At 40.9% G+C, this 26570-nt stretch overlaps 1 protein-coding gene across 4 annotated transcripts in view; it reads left to right on the forward strand.

The window, feature by feature from the left end:
* The first annotated feature begins 2069 nt into the window (after positions 1 to 2069).
* Positions 2070 to 26570, forward strand: part of LOC109637305 (E3 SUMO-protein ligase PIAS1-like) — a 44075-nt gene continuing 19574 nt past the window's right edge. Inside the window, exons 1-2 of one of the 4 annotated variants that reach the window (XM_020099570.2) lie at positions 2070 to 2174; positions 21112 to 21619. In XM_020099570.2, the coding sequence (XP_019955129.1) occupies positions 2151 to 2174; positions 21112 to 21619 (532 nt within the window). In that variant the 5' untranslated portion in view covers positions 2070 to 2150. Of the gene's footprint in view, positions 2175 to 18836; positions 19070 to 21111; positions 21620 to 26570 lie in introns of those variants that run through there. The other 3 variants (XM_020099571.2, XM_069525844.1, XM_069525843.1) reach the window with 3 other exon arrangements.

The raw sequence follows: 26570 nt of genomic DNA on the forward strand, positions 1-26570 counted from the left end.
AAAAGACCATAAGTACTAAAATTCAAAGTTAGAGTTCAAATCCTGTCAAAACTAAACCACACACAACCAAAGTACACGTAACGTGTTGATTTAATCATTGGAAAGTGGACTTTAATGTGGAGATATATAGAGCAAACCTGTCAATTTTACTATTTTCAGTTTAAACTTGTGAGGAACAGATTTATACAGATGAGTTAAAACCAGCGAGCAGAGTCTGAATTTCAGTCGGTCACTCTCCACGCCAGCAACCCTGTTCGGCCTTAAACTTGAAGCTTCTAGTTTCTGACATTTCTGACAGGTCATTTGCATTTTTGTGGCTCCCTCCACAGCCACAAACCATCATACAGTTCTCACAGGCTGAGTTTTATTCCCCATCAAAAGTAAACTGACCTTGATGTATGAAACATAAGTTTCCAGAGAAGAGGGGAATAAAAACTTCTGTGGAACCAATCAAAAAGTGCCTGCTGCCTCTCAGAGCTGCTGATATGAGGCTTTTTTCTCATTGTTTGATGAGAAGCTCTAATCCTGCCTGAACTCTGGTCTTCAGTGTGGACGTGCAACTTCGAGGAAACTCTTTTTACTTTATCTTAAGTTATAAATGATTGATGAGGGACATCAGAGAAATCGTGTAATAGAAAGAATTTAGTGCCGCACTGATGAGTGCAGACATTGTAGTTGCTGAAACGATGACTGGTAATAAAATCAATGGCGGATTTATACTTGTTGTTTATTTGGATCCACCATCAAAGAAAAAAGTGGTGAAAAACAAATGTTCTGTTTTCCTCTGTTTATTATAGAAAAAACAATATGAAGCACATGTGAGAACATGTGAACTCCATTAGTTCATCATTACTTGCAGGCTCATGCGAGATTCAAAATTAGCTGCACTTCAATAAATATACAGCAGTAAAATGCTGCAGAAGTTTTAATGCTTGTGATTTATAACCTAATTATGTAAAATAGAATAATGTCACAGTCACTGGGAGCATTTTTCTTAGCTTTACTGTATATTTTCCTCATTATACTTAGATCATTTTACTTGAGTTACATTTTCTGTGCGGTACTTTTACTTGGAGTATTTTTACATTATGGTTTGAAGGGAGTTCTGTGTCACTCTGAGATTTCTGCGTCCACCAGACACAATGGAGGTCGACTAAGATCACAGCCACTGTTAATTACAGGTCTGATGGAAGATTACATTTTTAGATTTCTGTTGGTGAAATGTGAAGAAGTCAGACTGACCTGCACCAGATTTTGGGACGAGATGATAAGTCTCAAGTGGTTCATGTCTCCAGGTTGCTCTGTGGTGAACTCTGGGAAATATGAACCAAGCATGTTGAGGTGTGACACCGTTTTTAGATATTTGTTTATACATGAGACTGAAATGAGAATAATGTTATGTCTGTGTTTTTATGGCCTGCCTTTTAAGAGAATATTCTTAAATACTAACTAAGAATAAAATAACTAAATATAATCCTTACAGTTTATTAAGTGGTGCTGAATAATTAACATGAAAAAACAGAAGTAGGATAAAAATAAGTAGAAAAACAATTAATCAAGAATGTCAAATAATAAGGATCCAAGTGAAAAATAGAAGTGTTCAGATATCCAGTCAAATTTGCAAATTATAAGCTTCAGTGAACATTGTATAATTGTTATTATCATTGTTGTTTTATTATTATTGTTATAATTACTACTGTTGTTGTTATTATTACTAGTAATGTCATTGTTGTTGTGGTTGTTCTTACATGTTTGGTTTCTTTAATCTTCTTGGAAAAAGGGGAAAAATCATCCACTCTTCACAAACTAGCAATTTTGAATAGAGGCAGTTTAAAATATATATATTTTCCAATTAATTAGAAATGTCATAAGGAGTCAGACTTTAGAATTATACTTATATTTTGACTCTTATCTTTCTCTTGAGTCCCAATTGCTATTTGTGTCTATTTGATGAATAAGGACAAAAGGTTCAACGTCATTTAATAATGAAATTAGGATAATGATATTATTTTCTACACTGGCTTCTGTCTTTTCCTCTCCTCGCGTGTGTTCCTGAACGCACCCCGGCCGCTCTGTGCGCGTTCACGCTGCACTCTGCGCGTCCCAGTCATGTGACAGCAGCTCACCGCGCCTGCGCAGAGAAATACAAGATGGCGGAGAGTGCGGAACTGAAGGTAAGGCGCAGCCCGAAATCACGTTAAATTTCCTGGCTCTCCGGGCGCTGGACGCTCCGGTGTCAGTCCGCTCCGGTGGTTTAATGCTCCGGCCGCTCAGCCGGGCTCAGTCCCGGGGTTCATCCTCCAAACGCGGCACAAACTTTATTGAATCCGCCTCCGGAGCGTGTTTCTGTTGATGTCGGTCCGGGGGAACGGACCGTTTTCTCCTGCACACCCGCTGCTGGCGGCGGGATTCACTTCAAAAAAAATCTCCCTCTGCTGGTTCCTCGTCCGCGGAGGAGACAGCGGGGGCGACGCTCCGCGGTGGGCGCCTCCGGTCGCTCTGCCGGCGGGTGTTCTCGGGAGGGATCTCCGCTGAGTTTCGGGGCGACGGCTCCAGCCTGTCAGTGGGTTTGAATGTGACAGCAGCGCCATGTGAGCGGGCTCGTGTTGGGAAACGCGCCTCCCGATCCGGAGCGGGTCGATGTTGTTATTCCTCATGTTGAGATGATCTGGTTGATTACCGATCAGCTGTGATCATAAAGTTGACATCGGTGCTTCACGTCTGCAGCTGAAGTGACGTGACCTGTTGATGCTTAATGAGAGCACGCAGCTTCACGTGGAGGTTCGATCAGACGCATGTTTACATCACGAACATGATCCAATAACTCGTCCATCCACTGCACATCGATCAGAAATGAGCCTCACTTAAAGTCAAGGCTCCATTTGTTGTAGATCAGTCAAGTTATTTCAGAAGAGAAGAACGAGCTGAAGCTGCATCACCACCTCAACACTGAACAGTTCTGTTTGTGTAGTTCTGCAATAAAGTGAATCAACATTTAGCTTTTAAATTAGTACACAGTCAGAGTCGTGTCTTGGTGTTTTGCATCTGATCCCCGCTGTTCAACAACATGAGAAGGAGTCAGTGAAGTGTCAGAAAAAGTTTAAGTTCTCTACCTTCCTATGTAAAGTGCCTCGAGATCATATATATTTTATGATTTGGCGCTATACAAATAAGATTGAATTGAAAAAGTGAAGACCGAACTTTCTGGAGGTCTTGATCACATTATAAACAAACGTTTATAAAAGTTGAACCCCCCCCCCACATTTCAAAATGTAATAATAACTTGTTTTAATTCTGTTATGTGTTTATGCTGCGGATGACGCAGTGTTTAATGTTTACATACTTTTTCTCTGTGAACTGTATCAAGGGAGATACGACCGGTCAAAGTCCCCTAAAAGTTCAAACCTAATAATAATTACGGTCAGAGAGGTGAAATTTCAGTGCCATGGCTCTCACATGTGACCAGGTCAGCGCGCCAAGTTTCATTAAGGTCAGTGCCGCCACAAAGAGTGATCCTTTGACACGGATTCACTCCTGCATCTGAGCACTTGTCTGTGCTGTGAGACGGATCAGAGCAAGACGGTTCTTGGTTCGGATCCCACTTTGACCGGGGTCTTTCTGTCTGGAGTTTGTAATCAGAGGCTGTTAGTTGTGGGTCAGTGATCACACGTGCACCTTGATGCCCCTGACCTTTACATCACAAGTGTTGTCACTGAAACCATATTGTTATTTAACTTAGTAAAGCAGAGTTGGAACCGATCTAGCTGATATTGATCCCAGTCTTGGGCTATTTTTAGACTTTTCCCCAGTGTGTTGCTGTGGATCTATACATGCTCCTTTGTGCCAGCTGCTGTTCGGCTCCACACACCGTAATGAACAGACCTGCTGCCTCCTCTCAAAAGCCTGATGTGGTCTATAATCTACCAGCGCCTGTATATCATGGTCTGTCTCTGATTAATCATAGTTAAAGGCAGTTCTTTATGGAGAGAGAGCTCCTCTTGCTTTTACTCTTCCTCTTCATAATATAAGTTCAATGTAGGCCTGCAACCGATGTTTTTTCTCACTGTCAATTTACCTGCAAATCATTTGCTGAATCTACACAATGTCAGGGTAACGTAAGAAATGCTGATTATAATCGGATTGATAAAACCCAAGTTGACATCTGCAGATTCCTTGTTTAGTCTTGTTTGGACTATGATTGTCTTAAACATGTGAAAAACGCAGCTGGAGATATTTTGGGTCAAACACGTTCACAACAACAGGAAAATGTCAACCATGCAACAATGGTTAAGATGTTGAGATTCTTCGTCACAGAGTTGTTAAGTGTGCAGGAATCAATTGAAATGGTGAAATTAGGGTCTTCTGCGTTTTCGAAATGTTGCCAGCACGCCCACTTGGTCGCTGTGAATTTTCTGGACATTTAGCTGCTGTGTTCTCATATGAGCTCACTTGGACATTTCCTCGGAGGCTGGCAGGAACAGGTCTCATATTCAGCCCTTCCAGAAAAATTCAGGAGAATTCACAGACTTCAGTTCATGTCTGAAATCAGCTTCAAAGAATAAGAATAAGAAGTGTCCTCACGTTCGAGCCTGGAACATTTGGTACTTTTCTCAAACAAACAATTATCAGTTATGAGAAATACTTGTCAGTTGATTTTCTGCCATCAGTGGATGTGAGTAAATCAGGTGATCTGGATGTTGAGCTTTGGTAATTCATACCAGGTGCCTTTCACTTTTTTTATGACGCCCATGAATCAGGAAGATCCGATTACCCAATGATGAAAATAATCATTACTCTCAGTCCTAATTCAAACGATGTGACTTTTTGGACTGTTCATCAAATCCCCAAATGTCCTGTCCAGCTATGTTTTTAATAGTTTTCTGAGGAACTGAACGATGAAGCCATGGTGATCTATGAGGACTGAGGATAGCTGAGGATGGAGGTGATTTATGTGAGATGCTGAATGAAAAATGATGGAGAAGTGTTAACCTCTCTCTCTGCTGTTGAAAGTTTTATCGAAGCGTAAATATTATCTTAGTTTTAAATATCACCGCATCGTACACTCACTGTGAAACGATCCGACAAACAGGCCTCAGGGTTTTGTGAACAATCCAAACAGGTGAGGTTTGGTTTAGCAGAGATTTGAAAGTCACCTATTGATTCCTCTGGATTTGAGAGAAAACCAAAGCTGCAGCATACAATTAGTTTTTACATTGTTATGTTGTCTGATTTAGTAGATAGCTGAAGCACTGCATTACAGTGTGTGTACAGTATTTCAAAGAAATCACAATATATATTGTTAAGTTACTGTAACCACACTGATTATTTCCCCTCCGTCCTCCTGTGTCATGAGAATAAACTGGTGGTGACGTAAGTATCAGATAATTAAATGAGCGCCTGTAACTGTGGCATAAGATTTTTTTTTTTCTCATTTCACACCTCAAATAAAAAATGTTTCGTTTTAATGAATTCATTCTGTCCATATGCTTCACATGCATCTTTCGTCTGTCAGCTACATCGAGCTGCAGAGCTCTGAACTGACTGTGATACTGAGCGCTGGGCTGAAGACAAACATTCGACAGTGTCAGTGTGTGGCAGGAGTCATCAGTCCACCACAGTCAGAGAGAGAGAGAGAGAGAGAGAGAGAGAGAGTGCAGAAGCTGTGGATGGAGAGAATATCAATGAAAGGATAAGAAAAATCACATGGAAACTTCCAAAAACATTCCAGCGCTGTTGTTTGTTTAAAAAAACTAAAAGGTTTGCCCTCTAACATTTTCAACTGCAAAAAAATAGGATGCATTTTATTTGAGGATTCATTTTCTTACTCAGCATTTTTTAAATACATTTTCAGAAGTAGTGAGCTCCACATGCTTTCAGATACGATTTTAAATTGCGTGTTTTTTCTTCAACCAACTAAGTGATTGTCTATCAATCGACTTATCAATTATATGACTGATTTATTCCAGCTCTAACATGCCGTATACTGCATGTTGTGTTCTTGGTGGCCTCAGGCTGTAGATTATTATAGCTGAACTGCTGCATAAATCTGTGATGCAGCTGCCCCAGACAAAAACCAGAGCCTGTGAAATCCTCTGATGTTGCCAGGCCCCCGAATGCGTCCTGTTGCCTCGCATTTGTTTCACAGGAGTCCCGATCTGCCTCAGCTTCTTTGAACTGTCTTCTCTCTTCTCTGGAGCTGCTGCAGCAGCAACCTGGCAATACAAATGACTGTCTGTGCGCTGGCGGCTCATAGGTGGAGACAGTCTATTTGTAGAGCCTGTGGCTAGGTTAATCCCTAATGATACAGGCTCTCATCTCCACTCCCCTACATCCTTTCAGCACCTGCCTATTTCTCTTTCTGTCATCGTCATTATTGCCAAAGTTAATATTTGGTTTTCAAAGAGAATTAGATGTTTGCATGGAAATTACCGATGTGACTGGTACCTGCTCTCACCTGCTGCTCTATTTAAAACATACGTGCATGTGCAGATGCTCGTTTTAAAGCTCATACTAGACAGATAAGAGATGCATCTCCTTGCACCAGCTCACGGAGAAAAGTATGGAGAATGTAATCTGGTTGGAGATAGGCACATTAAAGATGTATGGCAGCGCACAGCATAATGTATAAAGCTTGCAGTGTGAGAAATGATCTCGTCTGGAACAGAGAAATCAGAGGTGTTTAGCATCAAAGCAGCAGGAAACAAACTGTCGCGAGGGTTTATTCCCGTTGTCTGCATTTAGTGAAGTTTATCGTTTGTGCTGCCGTCAGATGAAGACAAGAAGTATGTCATCTCAGGCCGCGTGATGCCCTGAATGTTCTGTACAGTCGGCCCAGTCCAACCAGCATAAGAGCTCTGCTATTGTCGGATATTTTGTCCTCTGAGAGCTCACGCTGTCTGCAGCCATTGACTTTCAAGCTAAGCTTTTCTTAGCTCCTGTGGTGATTTTGTTACACGGCCCTGTTGCCGTGGAAACGTGTCACATTTGAGATGGACACGGGCAGGTCGTGGTTTGAAACTCGTCAGTTTGTCGCCAACTGCCAGAGGAAGACGGGCATTTCGCTGGCCTCCCTCCTGGCAGATTTGTAAGTTGCCTTTTTTTTTTTTTTTGATTTTGATTTTGGAATATTAAGAGATAATTTGGTGTGAATTAAGAGGGATGGATGAATAAAAATGTCTTGTGAAAAGGCTGCCGTCATAAAATATTTCTTTATCCTCCTGCAGGATTTAGGAGTCTGCTGTGTTTTATCAGAGCCTCCCCTTGAAGCTCATAAATCTCTCCACCCGAGGCATGTGCTACTTCCGTGCAGAGTTTAGTTAAACTTTCACTTTTGCAATTTGTGACTCATAATTCACTCTCCACTTGGTTTTGTGTAAGACGTGCGTCAAGATTAGCGGCTGTTTTCCAATAAATTCCAAGTTTTATGTCCCACTGTCTCGATGCAGTGTGTTAGACGTCATGCTGCCAGTAACACCTGATAGCACCGACACAACAGGTTACACAAAACAAAGGGGAGACGATCATTTGAGAAGAAATTTATGACATTTTGCTGCACAGATTTACAACCTGGTGAGGGAAAGAAATCCTGAAACATCTGATTTATACAGACTTCGAATTTGCTGCATACGAGGTGAAGTAAGAGTTCAGGGTTTAAGTGATATCAAGATAACAAAATGTTCATGTTAGCCGATAACGATAATCATCATGAGAAATGTCACATTATTTCTTTTATGTTAAAACAGTGAAGGTTGTGGTTTTAACTTGTGGACAGAGACAAACACTCAAAAAACAGAAAAACATTTGATGAAATCTGAGGTAGATCGGTTATGTTCCTCACCACCTGCACAATGCAGAAGTTATATATCAATATTTATTGAACCAAGATGCAACTGAAGCAACAAGGAGAAAAGCTGTTTTATGTTGGGAAACATACACAAAGGAAATTAATGAATCACCTTTACGTGCCCCAGGTTTTTTTCTTTCATTTGAAGAAAATTACCTTTAATATCAGGCTATACCATCAAATGAAAAGAGACATGTACGCCCAGGTGTTTGTTTTTCTTGGCAAACAGTCTCCTCTATTGTGTCACCTCAAAGTCGTATCATGACACCTGCAGCTTGGCAGCCTTTCGTCTCAGGCGAGGGGATTTGAGAGCCCGTCAGCAGGTTAAGATGTATCTCTTCAGCCCTGAGCTGTGAGCTTGAAGGGGTTAATGGCTAATGATAGAAGTGTGCGAATGACGTAGCCTCTCCTGTGACCTGTGACCTGAAGGACGGCAGCTTAAGACACTGATTCACCAAACACTCTTGATTCTTTAGGAAGGATCCTGCGATGAGCAGAAATCCCCCGGCAGGTTTAGGAAAACATACGTGTGTGTGCTGTGCCTGAAGGACGAAATTAAAGGACCCTGTGGGAGAATGAGAGAAGAAAGACGTGGATATTGTACTTTATTAATTTTAAATTAAATCAATGCATCTAGTAGTTTATTCAGAGACAGAACATATGAGTGCAAACCAAACAACTGAAGTAATAATGGCCCTCAGTAGAAACCATACCTCCGCAAAGGCCAAACAATCCAACATGTCTCTTAAAAATAAGAAGAATAACTGAAATCTAATCTGCAGCAACTGTTATAGTCTGTGATTCTTGGTACAAATTGAAATATAAGCTTATTATTGAGGTCATAGTTTAAGGTGGTATTACGCTGGAGTATGTTGTATCATGAATTATTTTAATTCTGTCGTCCCCAACTCACCAGTATGAGAAGAGTATAGAATAGTGCCATGTGTAATTATGACCTCAGTGCTAAAACATTTATTTAACACCTCTATGACGGTGCCAACAAAAAAGGAAAAACATTACAGACATACAAATAGACTTTGTGGTAAAACTGGTGTATGGGATTGTACACTGAGTGTAGATACAATAACAATGTTCACTTATTATAAATGAGAAATGAAAAAGGAAACGACTTAAATGGGAACTGTACATGAATGTGCAAAGGTCATATACAAGTGGGTGTAGCTTTATGCTTCCTCATGTCAGAGGTCCATTTCTTTCCAGCGAGTTAATGTACCATCTGTCAATCAGTATTATCTCAGAGGGAAAATATTTCCAGAACTCTCTCTCGTCAGTTTTCAGTAAAGCTGCCGTTTTACTGTCATGTTAAAATATAAATGTGTTAATGAGGGCTTTAGTTCAATTGTCAATATTCAGAGTAAATATATACGTTTTTATAATATCGCTGTGCAGGAGACAGCAGCAAGATGAATACACAATACAATAAAGCTACTATTTCAAGAATGCGATACCTCCAAACTTGATTGACTCAGTAGAGTGCATAGCAAACTCCTTTGAAACATTTTACAACTAGATCCAGATTTGTATTTGTATCCACATCAAATTACCCAAACTCAAGATCAATGAATTATTCTCTTGTGAATATGTTCATGGTGGAAAACTGTGTTCCTTAATCTTCTCAAGGGCTGAAGAGGACTTGCTGACAGACAGCAATTTAAACATAAACTCCTCGGTGGTGGCAATAAATGAAAATGTTTTCCAGTGTGAAATAAACCATGACGCTGCAGGTGACTTTGGATTTAAAAGTCGTAAATTTAGTCTAGAACCAGACCTAACCAAGTACAAGTTTTTATGTTTTTAGCTTCTTCATTAAACTTACTACAGCCCTCACCAGGAAACATGACAGGGGTTTTGCCAAAGGCTTTTAATAAACATTTATTTTTAGGCCCCTAAACAAAGTATGATGAAGTTTGATGTATCATGAGCATCTTCTGAACTTTGTCTTTATTTAAACTTTTCACATGAATAATTTACACTGAAAACACTTTCTCTTCACTGTATATCTTGGTTTCAGCACAAAAAAACAAATTGCACTACACCCCCCCCCCCATCATTCAGCTGTAGTGAGATATGGAGGGAAAGTCTAAATTGATTTTGGAGACTTCATTCAGCACAGACCAGCCTGGTGTACTTATCTCTGAAACTCAGGAGGAGACGCAGTAATGCAACTACAGTTCCCTGGTGGTCCTGAGATGTAGCCCAACATCAGAGAGGTCAGTCAAACGCTCAAAACTCATCTGTGCTTTCTAGTCTACCAGCAACGTGTTTGCTGCAGTCTGAGGTCACAGGCTTCTGTCTCTGTTATTCCACTTCATCTCGATGTCTGCCGACCTCCACCAGGTCTTCAGGAAGTGAAGGTTGCAGAGGGCGAGTGCAGCTCACTGGTGTCTCCCTACTTTTCATTTCCTCAAACCAGTGCAGTGGGATTTTGGTGTCTCATGTCTTCTGCCTCTGTTCCTTCTTTTGTTCAACAAATGGATAAAATGCTGCTCAGTTGTTTCAACCATTTTGCCATCGTTCGTTGAGATTTTCCTGCCTGTGTCCTCAAAATCAGCAGCAAAACTACCAGCAGTGTGGTGCTGCACTGTTTTGACACCCGATTACAAACCCCCTTGTCACCACAACTTTTTGCTCTTCAGTCTTGAAAGAGATGGGTTTCAGATTGCACTGTCTGCCTGTGGCGAGCTGCACTGTATCCTCAGGTGTGGCGGCACAGCATTTAACATTCTAATGATTAAAAGAGAAATCCTTCTGAACTCATTCCAGCTCGGCCGCACAAACCCATCCTGCTTGGGGGAGGGACGGCCTGATCCATATTTTGTCCCAAACTCTGTTTTTGACTTGATCCACAGTGTGCACTGGTTCTGATCCCACAGAAGCAGGAGGGAGCGAAAAACAGCAGGCAGAGATATTTCAGAGTTAAGCTTGAGTCAGAGAAGCTGGAAGCCTAAAAGGAGGGGGGATGGGAGGACAGAGAGGGTGGAGGATGGGGAGGGAGCTGGCACTCAGTACAGAGCCCTCTAGCTGAGAGTGGGAGCTTTATATAATGGCCAGGTAGTGTGCGTGCCCCCCCCACCCCCATCCGCCTACACAACCCCTGCACACCCACACACAAATGCACACATCTTGCAGAACCTTTACAAAAACTGCTTGGCACAACATTATTAGCCTCACCATCTCCCAGACTCCCGGGACTCCAAGGAACTGCATTACTGTTCACCTCAAAACAAAGTAAAATGAAATAGATTTTTTTAGCCTTTCTAGGAAACGTGTTGAGCTCAAAGGGAAAAGATGTTGGTTGCTCTAAGCCACGACTTTGGTCTTGCTAGGTGTAATGGAAAGTATAACCGCTAGATAACCTTTACTATCCGCCATTGCTATTACTATTACACCATTGTTTGTGTTGGGGATGGAAATTGTATTTAATCCTATTGACGTTTTAAATGTAAGTTTACTGAGGGGAAAGCAAGAGAGAACCTCAGTAAGCACACTTGACCGGTTCAGTGATTTTTCCAATATGTGTTAATGGCCAAGTTACTTGTTTCTAACTCATGAAACAGGCCTGATGAAAACCTTTTAATCTGACCCAAATACAGAAGAGCCAAACTTCACTCAGGTGCAGAAATCAGTTTTTAAACTAAAAGAAAACATGTGACATGTATAGTAAAATTATTATTTTAAAAAAACGTTTGTTTCTTGATATCAATTTTCTCAATATTTTCTAGCACCAATTCTTATTTGAAATTATTATAATTAAAATAATTATAAATTTTGCCTGATTTTCCTTTTTTTCCTCTCTTGTCTCATGAAGTTTGAGTTTGATACAAAATACGCATAAATTGCAGTTTGAGCCCTAAAAACCGATGCATCCTCTATCAGTAAATACAGGCAACACAGTGACAGAAACATGGAGCATTCCACACCTTAACCTGAATGCCTGCCAACATTTTCTGACTAATCTGTAAAGTTTTGAAGTAGAAAACTGTGATATTGCCAAACGCTTCAAGTGAAAGTCAGAATCAAGGTGTTTTTAAGAGACTCATTTTTCACATCTTTACCTTTCAGTGTTGTCAGCAGTGGGAAAAAAATATTTATGGTGCACCGTGTCACCTCAGGCAATGGGGAAAAAGGCTAGCCTAAATTTGTCTTCCTATGCGGGCTAAATTTGTACTCGAGGATTTTGAAGCCGAAGTAGCGTTCATCATCATTAACCAGAATCTATTCCTCGATTTCTCTCAGCCCTGTGAAAAGGGACGGCGGCTGTGGTTTATTCTAAAGCACATGCAGAAAGTGTCATAGTGTGCATGTCATTTGATGGTCAGGGGACTGAATAGTACATTTGAGGTTTTGCACACATACCAGCCATTTGGCCCTCATATGCAATCTCTGTGAGCGTAATGATCTCATGTTGTGCATGGGTCCTGACATGCTGATCGTGTGTGTGTGTGTGTGTTTCCCCTTGCATGCTACCTCTTTGTATGCCAGATCTGTGGCAAGTATGCACTTTGTCTTTGTGACTGCCCTTCATGTGCTCAATTGAAATGAAGCACCTCACATGACAACCACAGTGCACTTGTGTGTGTGTGTGTACATCTTACTCATGTGAATTTCCTGTTTGCACTTGTCAGTGGTCATTTCCCCTTTTACAATTTTAAAGCAAAATGTGTGGGATTAAATTCAAGATTAAAAAAAAAAAAGCCCTGATTAAAATATCAATATTAGACATTTTTCACTGAGGGCTTTCGACCCTACAGCGGAATGTACTGCTCTAGCTCTGACAGCCTACCGTGGATGATAAAATCTTTATGGATATTTTGAAAGGCCATTAAAGTGGTGGGTGTTTTCCTGCTGCTGCCGATAGCCGATCAGTCTCTTTGCCACGTTCTCAACTGCATGTATGTGTGTGTGGTGCTGATGAGTAGTCAAGGAGGATGTTGATTTGTGCTTTGGGAAATTGGAAAGAACATTTTCTGACGTGATCACGTCACATAATTTCTGCAGATTTGTCAGCTGCACAATCACGCTGCCCGACTGGATTCAGATCTGGTGACTGTGGACGCCATCTAAGTTCACTGAACTCATTGTTATGATCACGAACCCAGTTTGAGACGACGGTGACATGGAGCATTATCAAACTGGAAGTAGCTGCTAGAAAGTCTTCACAGATCTGATACCCTTTGCTTGTGACTAGCTTCCTGTGTGTAGTAATGTATACAAACATTTAGTGTTATTTACACATTGTTCGATAGGTCAGGATGCATAGATCAGGTTACATTTGTATGTCGAGTTTTGAGACTTTTCAGCGTCCAGCTCCACACACAACTACAAATGTATGATGTGTTTAAGTGCTGGTGAAAAACTGGGACATCTGGGCTGTTGGCAGATCAATCAACTTTGTACAGCTGTCCGTGTTTTCCACCAGCACTTAAACACAACATGCATGGGGTCTGTGTCGATTAGATGTTTTTACTTGTGTTCTAATGTCTTGATATTTGCTTGTTTCTAAAATGAAACACAAATCACACTTGCCTTTATTTGTAAATCAGAATGGTTTTAATTTTAATTTTCTAGAGCTTGTAAGACACATTTGTGGTCATTTAGAGTCTAATCTCCCTCCATAGCTTTCACAGAAACTTGAGCCACTCTCCAGGTTTGGAGGCCAGTGTTTCTCCTGACAGATGAAACCATTGAGGATGGCTCGGCCACTGGCCAGCTCCAACCTGTCCCTCCTCATCAAACAGGCCTCTGTGCTGCCTGTTTCCTTTCATTATGGCTGCGCTGCAGCCGACTGCTCTCAGCTGCAGCGCAGCGGCACTTACAGGTGTGTGCTTACGGTTGATGTAAAGGTCAACTGGAGTGTGTGTGTGTGTGTGCGTGTGTACAGTTATTTCAATATCAACATCTTAGCCTCTGACAGATGCACTAGTGTCACTCTGAACCTGGTTCTTTGTTGGAGGTGTTATTTCAGGTGCCCTGCAGTAAAAGCCCTGCGGAATCACAAGTGCAAAATATGAGGAGTAACAGGAGGTATTTGACTGCAGTTCCCAACTAGCATTTAGTGGAAGAAAAACTAAATTACCAAACTTAAAAATGAAGTTTTAAAAGAAGCTAGAGATGACACAGGATAAATGTATTGAGGCTAAAGTCCTCTGCAGCGTCCTCATTAACAGTTAAAGGGAGTGAAACTGGGCAAGAACTGGCCTTAAGCAGGGAGATGACAGAACTTTATAATTCGAAAACTTATTTTTACTTCGTTAGCATGGGGTATTGTGTGTTGATTTATTGGCAAAAATGTCATTTTATACCACTGATATCTCTTTAAAATGTATATTTTGGACTTAACACGATTAAAACATAGAGTTTAGAGCTCTTAACTTAAAATATTTTCTTGGTCGTACGATTAATCAAGAAAATGATGGGCTGAGGTGACAAAAACTGGTTGTTCAACAAAGTCGGTGTTTCATTTACAATGATGTCACCATCTATACCAGGTTTGAACTAAATACTGTTTTTTTCCTGAAACCATCTATTAAAACTGACGCTTGTAGGATATTGATAGAATATTGTTAAAAATCGAAGAGTAGGATCCTGATTTATTTAAAGCAAAGTGAAGTTGGAATTTAAAGTTCCCAAAATCTACAAGCTCCAAGCAGTTTCTCCCACATTTACTCCATTTACTTTAAGATTGTCCCCATCAAAAGTCTTATCAGCCTGGATGTGCTTATCCACGATATGTATTGAATCAATTATAATCATGTCATGCTTATCTGCCTTGCACCATTTATTTTGCTACAGTCAAAAGTTTAAATACTGTATATTTCCAGCAGCAGTGTTTGTAGTCTGACCAGTGCATGACTGTGGATCTTTTGCTCCTCTGATAACGTACGTCCATCTGAGCTGCCCCCTCCAGCCTCGCCTTCCTCCCTCCCCCTCCCCCTCCCTCCTGTGTTTTCGCTGGAGCTGTGGAGAATTTCATTTGGTTTGGAGGCTCAGCTGCTCTCTATCTTTCCCCATCCCCCATCATCTCACTCATCCATCCATCACTCTCACCAGCTCTGGGCATAGCAAATTATTACCCTGCACACCGCTCTCCAGTCTGACAAGAATCTACAGGGTCTCTGCAGGTCTCGAAAAGTCTTGAGAAGCATTGAATTCAGTTTTCTTTTAAAGAAAAATATTCCTCAGAAGGTTTTAAAAAGTCATACATTTAAACTCTGTGAACCCTGATCAAGCAAATATATTGGGAAAGATAACGTTCTGGTTTTTATTATTTAAGTCAGACTCTAAATGAACTCGAAGTGCACACGACAAATCTATTTTCCCAGTCTGCTGCCTGCAGCTCTTTTCACAGTCCCAACACAAAGGGAAACTCTTCTACTGGCAAAGTGACAAGAGTCAATTCCCTTTTTTTAGCAGGTTCACCCACATTTAAAAAAAATAATATATATATATATAATATATAATATATAATATATATATATATATATATATATATTAGATTTATGGTGGGAAACACCTCAAACTAGATGAAATATAAAATATAAAGACTAGGAACGATTTAGATTCTTAAAATGTTTATGTGTTGATAAATGTGTGTATGTTTAATTATTTGAATAATTCACTATCTAACCATGCAAAGGTGTCGGTTCTGAGTAAGAATATCAGAAGATACATAGGAAAACAAGATTGTCCAGTGTGTTACTGGTTGATATTGCCATGACGATACATTTTTGATATATTGTGCAGCCCTAGTGTCTTACTGGTTGGAGCTTCTTTCTCAATATTTCACATTATTCACATTATTTCATCACGACAGTAAAATCTGAAGTTCAGTTTTTATATGTTTTTTTTTCTCCTTTCTCTTCTTTTGGTTGCAGTGGTTAACTCGCCTGAAGCTTTTTCAAAACTCTGGGTTTCAGTGGATTTCAGTTTCAGGTCCATGTGCTGCTCAAGATATCAGAGAGTATCACTCTTGTGAATCTTCAACCGTCACCTTCACATATTGGTGTTAAATATCCCGTCTTGTAATTTTGCAAGAATCTCTGTTTTCAAAAAGCCGCACTGGTCTGTATGCTGTGTGTGTTTTTGTGCAACAAACCCTCCGTTACCACTAGCTATTCTCTTTGTGTTGTCTCCTCTCTCTCTCCCTCTCTCCCTCCCTCCCTCCCTCCGTTGTTGTAGCTTCCCTTTGCACCTACATGTCAAGTTGTTTCAGTAAAACATTACAATAAAGCACGTTCTCACACAGGCTTTGATGAGGTCTGGCATTTTCAGTGCACCGCATGAGGTTCGTGTTTGAATTCAGCTCCAGTGTGACTTTTTAGTTTGAGGAGATAAGTAAGCAATATCAGCAACGCTGGCTGCTAATGTTGTGACACGAAAATGTCAGAATTGCATCTTTGATACCACTTAAGTCATTTCTTTGTTGTTTTTCAGTCTCATGACTAAGCCAACACAATCAGGCAAGTGCAGGAGGATTTGCAGCTGTAGACGGCCACATAATTTACCCACATACAATAGCAAATGATTTTAGGATATAATACGGAACAATTCTTAATTAAAATGTCTAAAAGTGACTACACCCATGTTACATATTTTGTAAAGCAAATAATGCTGATTCTTGATATGTCATCCTCTTTTTCTTCAACAAACTCCATCAGGTTTGTTCTCTCTTAGTGTTTGAAGGACAGCCCCGTCCTTTCTCTTCAGAGACTTGAGCTGGTGCAGTAGATTCTCAGAGTCTGGTGGCCGACATGTCTCGTCGAGTAAATCACCCTGTAAACAAAAGCTGGGAACAACATCCTATTCAGCGGTTGTTGAGCGTGAAGATGGAGGAGTTCTGGGGTCACCTGTCCTGGTGATGACTGGAGGAGAGGAGGGAGGAGGAGGAAAAACCTCGAGGTGATGGTGAGAGCAGGGAGCTGTTCGTCTTCCTCTCCTCCAACACCACTCACTTCACTGTTTTCGCTCTTCGGTTTGTGTTCTCTAATTTTTTTGTGAGGCCAGAGGAATGTTACACATCCGCAGTATGGTGAAAGTGTGTGTGTTTGTGTTTTTCAGGTTTATGTGAGCCAGTGTTTGTGCTTGTGTGTATTTGTCTCTCTCTTGTGAGTGTTTGCTTTGTAGAGAGTGGACGGGGGGGGGGGCCTTGGTGTGTGTTTGTGTTAAGGTGTGCGTGCGAATGCGTGTGTGTGTGTGAGGGAAAGAGAAATTGTGGGCAGGCAGTGTCATCATTTTTTCACATCCCCCTCTTCCACATGCATATTTCATGGAACTGGTCATTTATGTCGCCAACAGGAGACACACAACACTCTGTGTGTGTGTGTGTGTGTGTCCCTGTGTGCTATCCAAGTCTATATATAATAAACAGAAAAATATTGAATTATCAAATTATTCTGTAAATGTTGAGAATCCATACACAGACAGCTGCTTCCTGCTTCATCATCCTCCTGCAGGAGCCGTCTGCGAATGACTGATGTGTTTTTATAACCGCAGTGTGGTTCAGACTGAAGGCATCAGAATTACATTCACATATGGGCGACCGCCTCCTGATTCTCTTCCTCCTCCTGAATGTTTCTTCACCATATGTGTGTCGTGACAAAGGACAAGAACAGGTCGTTGTCCTGACTGATAAAAACATCTGGATGTTATTTCCCATGTGCATGTGTGAGTAGTTATATCACTAATGATGGGGAGACATAAATCTCTCAGCACAGTCACACTCACGGGTCCTTACTTCCTTTTGGGGATAAGAAGATTTAAAGTTAGTGTTAGATTTAGAGTAAAGTAATGTCACGTATGTTCAGACAGTGGTTATTAAAACACAGCTGCGGGTTTATCACAGGGAAGTCGACAAAATGTAGCTGCATTGTCGGGCAATGAAGCCGAGTCTGGTTCAACTTCTTCAGGCAACACAACATAGTGCCATCCGACAAGTCACAGTATTGGCCAGTCACACACATGCAACAGCTTGTTGCTGGTGAACTTCTAAATCTCTGTGAAATCGTGTTCCTCAGCATCGTCGCCACAGTTGTGAACATGATAACTCTCCAGGGTTGTAAAATCCTGTCAGTACTACAAACCTCTGTTCTGTGTTTCAGCTTTTAAATACGTCAGTTTGTTCCTTCAACTCGACTTACAGGATCAAATTTCTCAGTGAAAACAGCCTCAGACTCCATAGCTGCTTTCAGACATGCGCTGAACGCAAGTGTCTGAGTAAATAAAGCACAAGATTTGTTGCTGTTGTGAACGCATCTGCGCAGAAACCTCCCTCTGCTTTGTGCATGTGTGAAAGGCAAACTGCGGGTAAACTCTGGAGCCAATTCTCAGGATTTTACCTGCAGGTCATGTCTGAAAACAGCTCATGAAATGTAAGCTAAGTCCCCTGAGGGGATGTGTGCGCGTGGCCTTACGTATGTGGCAGCTGTACACAAGATGCAGTGTTTAGTCTGTAAACAGCAGCCGCTGCCGTGTCACATTGAGCAGTGTGAAGCTTGGTCCAGGCCCAGATTGTCTAAAATGGTCTGTTCCTGAAAGGAGAACAGCTTCATGAAAAGGATTTTATTATTTTCTGTGGGTGTTAAAACTTTTTAAACATTTGAGAATGTAACTGCAGTGTCTGGAATCTTTTTAATGTAATGATTTTTTTACTAATGTGATCATCCCTGATCATTCAGGTATCTCTAATTTTACCATTAGATTTATGTGAAAGAATAAATCTACTTCTAATCTTTAATTAATTCTGAATTAATTTGCGTTCCTTTTAAATCAACACTTCAGAACAGATCCATGGTTTGTTTTGCCTAAAATTTCTGCATCAGATGTTTTTGTTGGCTTCAGATGTCTCAACTGTTGTTTCACTTATTGGTCTGTTGCACTTGCAGGTTCTGAAAGCTAAGTTTGCAAAAGTGAAACCGGTTTTACAGTAAACTGCAACATGTGGAGGTTTCACTTCCTCCCTGTTAATATGCCATTTATATTGATATAACACCGTCCTGCGGTTTGATGAGATGGAGCGGTTTCTTTCACACCTGGGCCACTCGCACTCACAGAAAATGAGAGGGGTTAAAGTATAGTTCTTTCTTTAACATTAAGATGATACTCAAAGCAAAGTAGCGCAGCTGTAGAATAAGTTTGAAAGACTTTTGGCAGTATTCCTGCATCATGAAAAAGTGCCGGGAGGAAATAAAACAAAAGCTAACGAGTGAGGTAAGGGCTCTGTCGTTTCAAAATGATGTACACTAATTTTGATATGTGGATAATAATGCATTGTTTGTATTGTGCATGTTAGTGTTTTCATTTTTCAAGTGTAAAAAGCTGCACACACCAGTCCTTTGAATGTCAATTGAATGCAGAACTTCAGAGTAACTTAAGGAGAATGAGCATTATAGTAAGAAAAGGAATCGATGCGTAAAGGTTTGATCCTTTGCACGTTCTGTGCATAGCAACAGTAATAACTACTGTGGGTGTAGGCTAATGGAAACTGACACACTGGGCACTAATAGCCCTGTGTACTTTGTCATTTAAGGGGCGTGTGTTTGTGTGCATCTGTTTTTTTTTTTATCCTCTCTCTGTCATTAAAAGAGATGAAGGCAGGAGGTTTTTACAAGACATGCGTGTGTGTGTGTGTGTGTGTGTGTTCGTATACTGCTGTCTTTGTTAGGACCAGTTCCATTATTAGACCTTGTGGAGTGAGTTCTCGCTTTCTGACACACCATCAATGGCTTTTTAATGTGTGGGCTCTTCAGGCTGTCCGTTTATATGTACACGTACGTCTCATCAACTCTTTCTTCAAAGTTGGTTCAAAACGTTCAGTTCGGCTTTAGAACGAAACTATGAGCTTTCAGTGATCAAAGGACAAATGTCACGCTGGCCGTGACCTAACAAAACACATTTGTTCCCTTGTGAATGTGATATAGCAGGAACAAATCAAGGGGACACTTTCAAATATGGCTCATATGTTCATTTGGACTCAAGGATGAACTGATTAGATTTCTTTGGCTAAAGGTGAATCTCTCTGAGAACTTGCAAAACACATCTTTGGTCTTGTTAATGAAGTATCTCAGGTATACCTGGAGGGAATTTCTTCTAATTTTCTACATGGTGGCCTCACAAAATTTGTGTTTGGCCTCGTGAAGTCTGCCTTTAAGGAATTTCTTCAGATTTTGAGCCATGGCCACTTGCCACTTCTCACCTGAGAGGAGGGTGTAACACGAGCTGGATAATGAGAGATCACACAGTCACATATCTGAACAAATAATGTGGTTAGGTGAAGTGTTACTTGCACTTTCTGTAGTTTTGTTCAAACCTATGCTGAACCTTCATTGCTTTTTCCCAGAATCCTCTTGCAGCTTCTCTATCCCACTGCCTCCAGAGATGAACCGCTTCAGCCTCACGTTGAGCCTCGTGTTGAGCCAGAGAAAATCCTTCGTTGGTTTTTCTCATTTCAACTGAGAAGGACATGTTTTGCATTAAGTGCTCTGCTTCCCAGAATCAATGGTGTCTGTGGTATTAGGACAGGTGCTGATCCAGCTGACAGAAAATGAAGCTGTCGCTGTACTCAGACTTTTATTGTATGCACTGCAGTCAAATGCTTTTCTGCCAGGTGGTGAACTACTCTGTGTGTGTGTGTGTTTTAAACATCTGTTTGGCAAACAGCCAGCTGTGCTGACCTAAGGTATCTTTATGTGTGGGGACCCTCAGCTCTGCCGTTGGCTTTGTTAAGAAGCCTCACACCTGCATCACACCTAATAAATATTGATGCAAATATATCCAATAATACATTTAAAATTCAATCCATACAATTGTTTTCATACCTGATCAGGTTGAGGTTGGCAGAAGGACGAGCAGAGCAGCCATCTTCCTCTTGAATAACCCCCTCCTGCTCCTCCCCGAGCCAAGCTGAGAGCATCGCTGCTTTCACACAAACTAGTTTATAATAGTTTGTGGCCTCTCATAAGTCTGTGGTGTTGTCAATGTGTTGTGTTCAGCACACAAGTTACGCAATCTGTGGCCACTGTTCTATAAACAGGGACGTTTTTTATTTCCTGTTTTTTCCTTAACAGTCTTAGCAGTTTGTTTTTTGTCTTAACAAGGTTTGTTAAGTTGAAACTGTTTTAAGACAATATTAATGATTGTCATTACCATTCTGGAACAGGTTCCTGGCACTTACATGTCAGGAGACATTGGTTTTGGCATTGCATCTTAAGAGATGATTTCTGATCTTATTTCCCATTTGCTTCCCATTTCAGCAAATGGTGATGAGCCTGCGGGTGTCAGAGCTACAGGTGCTGCTGGGCTATGCTGGGCGCAACAAGCACGGACGCAAACATGAGCTGCTGACCAAGGCGCTGTATCTGCTGAAGGCCGGCTGCAGCCCCGCTGTGCACATGAAGATCAAAGAGCTCTACAGACGACGCTTTCCTGCCAAAATGGTGTCCCACTCAGAGCTGGCCCTGCCTGGACCGCACCACCCAGCCACAGCTGGAATGGTTGGAGGAGGGGGCGCCGTGCTGCCCGCTGGCCTGACACAGCTGGCTTATGAGGGTCATGCCGGTCACGGTGGAGCCCCCTCGCCCGCTGCCCTACTGCCCCTCTCACTGCTCGGCCCTGGGAAACATGAGCTGACTGGGCTGACGCATCATCTACCCACCTCAGCCACACTGCACCCGGTCCATCCAGATGTCAAGCTCCAGAGGCTCCCCTTCTATGACATGCTGGACGAGCTCATCAAGCCCACAAGTCTAGGTGAGGAAAGATGTGAGTCTGGCTTTTGTCATTTAAAGTGGCTTTAATAAAAGAGTTTTGTAGTATCAATATATGAAATGACAATGGCTAAACATAAAAAATGTTGAGTTTAGCTGTATCACACCACAACTTTTATGTTCTGGTTTACTCTCCCTGTTCTCATGGTGCCACAGCAGGCAGCTGGAAATATTGAATTTACTTTACCAGGCGGCCAGAAACACGACAATTGCGTCTGCTGAATTTATAAATAAGCAACTGTTTGCTAACGAGTTCAGGATATCATCATAAACTCCCCTTCTATCTTTTTCTCTCCCACCCTCCATTTGATTTCTTTCTACCTCTTTACTCTCTGGGGTTATTTATATCAGTATATTATTACTATAATATTGAAAACATTGACATATGTGTTTTGTCTGTTGTGTAAAAAGACTTCCTGCCAGTCCTGGCAGCTAATGCATTGATGGGACGCAGAGTTACAGCAATAAAAAATATAATTTAATTTTAAGAAATGCTAATTTCTCTGAGGCGAAAAGTTAAATATTAATTAGTTTATTAATCCATCATTCAACATAAAAAATTAAAAGCTGCAGAACTCGTCTTCTCAGATTCTCGTACATGACTTCACAGACTTTATATACTGTATTAGTTGTACTGTACTCATGTGCTTATCTCCATTGATGATCCTGCAGTTAACTCACAAGCTTAAAACCAATACATAAATAATAAATTATACATAATATATTTTATGGATCTGAATTTTGAGAATGGCATTCAGTCGCTGGATAGTTTTTTAGAATATATAATAGCTGAATAATGGCACTTATTTGGATGTTAATTGTTATGTATGGACTGCTGTGCTGTAATTTCTTTTAAATGTCATTATAGTTTCATTGTATGTGTATATTTGTAGTTTGGATATAAAGACTCCATTCTATGGCAAAGAAAACAACAAGTCGTACAATTTAGATGAAACACACCAGTGAAAACATCACTAGGATTATATTATATTCAGTTTCTGCCAAAAATCCCTTTCACCTAAATCTCACACACTGAACCTTTAGAAAAAACCTGCATTTCTCATTCATTTGGTCTAAAAGATATAGGAAGCAGATTGAGAGAATAATTCACACATCTGATATTTTATCTTGTCTAATTTCATGAAGACCCTGCGTTGAAGCGTCACATCTGTATCCACTCTACCCTTTAATTTACTACTTAAGAGACTTTTAATCTTGGCTTTATCCTGGTCAAATTTGTCATGATATTAGCTGTGCATTCAGCACCCAGCATTCATTTAGCATAATAACACTCTTAGGGCTCTGGGATATATTGCAAATATATGGAAATGTCTAGGTTTTCCTACATTAGCATTTTAATAGAGTACAAGACCATCTCGTGATTAATTTGCCTGCAGATGCATGTACAAACACAGCGCTTGCAGCTCTGTCATCACACCATCTTTCTCCTCTTCCCTTTCCCTCTCTCACTCTATCCATTTCCTGTACATTTCACCTCCCTCTCTGTCTCCACACACACTCTCTCCCTCTGTCTTCCATCATCGCTCCATCTCTGTGGCCGTCCTCGGTTAAAATTTGCATGCAAAGTGATGAAATCACACAGGCGTACACCTGTGCCTGCAGAACACACCCTCCCCTCATTTGAATCAGTCCCTCACGCACAGATATACAACCGTCTGCACATACTGTACTTTCAAAAAAACACAAACGTACTTTCCAATAAATAATGCATGTTGATCATATTGGTCTCGGAGAAGCGGAGAGAGTGGAGGGATGAGTGAGGGGAGGCAAAGCCCAGAGGAAGATGGTGCACATCATTAGATGAACCGAATCGGCTTAAAAAAAATGGAATTCAGCCGCAGCTTAGAGGTGATGACCCTCTTAAACCTAATAATAATGGAGGGCAGTAATGAAACCACTTGATTAATTGTGATTCCCCAGTCGTGGGCAGAATTTTACTGGTGGTCTCTTCCCTCCCGAACACATACTTTCTCAGACTTTCTCTTCTCTGCTTGTTGACTTCCCTGTGATTTTCTGATTACTGTTCAATGCTACTACCCCCCTCAACCCCCTGCTCTCCCCCATTGTTGTTCCTTCTCCTGTTGCCTTGCCTCCCATTTCATTTCTCAAACTCCCTTCCCCCACCCGCTTACTCGGTTTTTATTTTGTGCTGGAGAAGGCTGATTTGTTGGCCATGTTTGTGCTTAGCTGTGGTTCTAACAGGGTTTTTACAAGCACACATGTGCACGACAGACCAAAGAATGAAAGATTATCACTTGTTTGCTGTGTCCTTGCATCTAGAATTGGAATAAATAAGTCTTGTTTTCACAGCTGAAGTGGTTATTTGAACATTCAGAGGCACGTGAAAGAGAAACTTGAAAATTGCTTTGGTCTGCTTGTAATAAACAATTTGGTGTAAAAGAAAATAGACAAATAAGAAATGGAAATGTCAACATAGCAGTGCAGTAGAAAGCCAAAAAGGACAAGGGTTGGTCTGTGCCTCTCGTCACAAAGAGAGGCCAGATACAATCAAACTGTTTAAATACAGGGCTAAAATAACATGATTTTCATTGTGTTGTACTTGTTCGTTCACATCCAAGAAAAGAATAAACAAACAAAATCCTCTAAAAGCAGCATCAGATAAAATCTTATTCTTTCTCATACTCATGCTGCACAATTTCAGTTCCTCGCTATAACTCTTCTATAAATTCACATCATAAACTGAAATATAGATTTTACAACAGTTCTGACCATTTCTTTCTTTTCCGTGTATATATTCCTCTCATGTCATTTTTTTCTCATTTTTAACGTTTGGTTGCTTTCATTGGTTTTTGCCGTCTGGTCGTAGACGCAGGACTTTTGGCAGAAGTTTTGTCCCTTCTGCCATCGCAGCCCTAAACTAACTGCATTGTTGACGCTGCTGTACAGATCCAGACTGTGTGTGTGTGTGTGTGTGTGTGTGTGTGTGTGTGTGTGTGTGTTTACTGTATAACTTTGGATTGTGACATGAATTATGGCAGTTGTGTTGCTGTCTGTATGTATCTGACAACTAATCTGTTTCAGGCAGTAATTTATATTTTACATTATACACAATGCGCATATAAAGTGATAAAACATTTTTTTAACTCACTTAACACAGTAAGTAATGTATGAGAGTAAAATATAATTGAACAATGTACAAGCTGCATTATGCTGCTTGTTTTAGAACCTTAGAGCTTTACATGCACAGTAAGAAGAGACCTGTTCTCTCTCTCTGCAGACCCAGTCCTCTCACTCTGACATCAGCCCAGATGCTGAAAACCGCTGCTGTTTGTATCACAAATAATCCCAATGTTTCAGCTTTGGTTCACAAACCCGTCAGAGGAGTTGTGAAGAAATGTGATAACAGATCAGCTGCATGTATATTCAGATTTACAGCAACTGAGGAATTAACTGGGTAAACGTGTCCCTTGATTTCTGCCCTAACCTGATTTCTCACAGTATCCTGGTTTCTTGTGTGCTTGTAAATGTAGTTATTTTCACTCCCTCCCTCCCTCCCTCCCTCTCTCTCTCTCTTCCTCCCTGTCATTATCCCTCACTTCTCCTCCCCCCTGTGCAGTCTCTCCCTCTCTGCTGAGTCTTATCAGTCTGTAGGAGAAAAGGATCGCAGGCCCACAGTTTCAGCCTCGCCAGTACAAACTGGTCAACAGTCTGGCTTCTCTTTTATTACCACAGCAACCTCACTGGTTGAATTCCAGTCTCATCTCCATCATTATCCCTCCTCCATAGAGAGCTGCACTGTGCCTCTCTTCTCATTATGTATATCATTGTGGTGCACATGCATTATACATGATTTAATCACCATATCTCCAGGAAAAAGATGCAAGCCCATTTTGCTTTTTATGAGCGTTTCCTGCATAATGGATTGTTACATGGGAAGATTTGTGTGATATTCATACAATGGAGGAAAAGAATGCAACAAATAATGTCAGTTTAAGCGTTTCAAACATCACTTACATAGATGAGCCGCTCCATGATTTGTTTGTGTGCTGGATGTTGAAAACTTCTTGGAAAAGTAATTGTCAGGATTACATTATGATTTTTTTATTACTCATTTAGGCAATAGATCATGTTTTTCCTCCAAATGCCCAGAAAACTAAAACATTCATCTTTAGTGATGCACACTGTGAACTGGTGTCAGGACATGAATCGTGTCAGTATAGTGCCATCTGCCTGCAGCTGTAGTTACACTGTGAACACATTTACTCAAGATGCCTGATAATAATATTATACTTAGAAAAAGGTTTCCTCTCCAACAACTAGTCTAAAACCCAAAGGCAGTTTACTAGTGAATACCAACTACTTTTGTTCATGTTTATTTGTTGGTCACAAAGCAGCAAACACCACCGAGCAGGATGTCGGTATCTTTTTTCAATATGGTCTCACCCTCCATCAGCTTCAGGTCCAATACCGAAGGGGGCAGTTAACCACACTGCTGAAGTGTCCTTGAGCAACCTTTATCAGTGCATATCAGCTGTCTGTTGCCCTCAGATTGTCAAACAAATACATGTCACATCAGTGAATCAGAAGATAGTATGTTACATAAGGTGTTTTCAGACATGAACTGTCCGGACGCAGTTTCCTGGCATTTTTCTGGGGTTTGTCTTGAACCTATGAAGAAGGCAGTTGAAGCTTCTCTGTGTTAGACGCGTTCCCAACAACAGGGTAATATGCAACGTTTTATGTCTGTGGCAAATGGAAATGTCCCACATGGATTAACTCAGACATTTTACCAGGGAGCTGGCAGGAAAAATATCTGGAAATTGTCCAGAGCAAATGACTGTGACATTTGCGTTCTAACATACAGACTCGCTGGAAAATTTCCGGAAATTGTCTGGACTTCTGAAAACAGCTATACAGTATCAGCTGTAAACAACAGATTATGATGGTCGTGTTCCCTAAACATC

Source organism: Paralichthys olivaceus, chromosome 1, assembly GCF_024713975.1.
Source record: "Paralichthys olivaceus isolate ysfri-2021 chromosome 1, ASM2471397v2, whole genome shotgun sequence".
Taxonomy (NCBI): Eukaryota; Metazoa; Chordata; class Actinopteri; order Pleuronectiformes; family Paralichthyidae; genus Paralichthys; species Paralichthys olivaceus.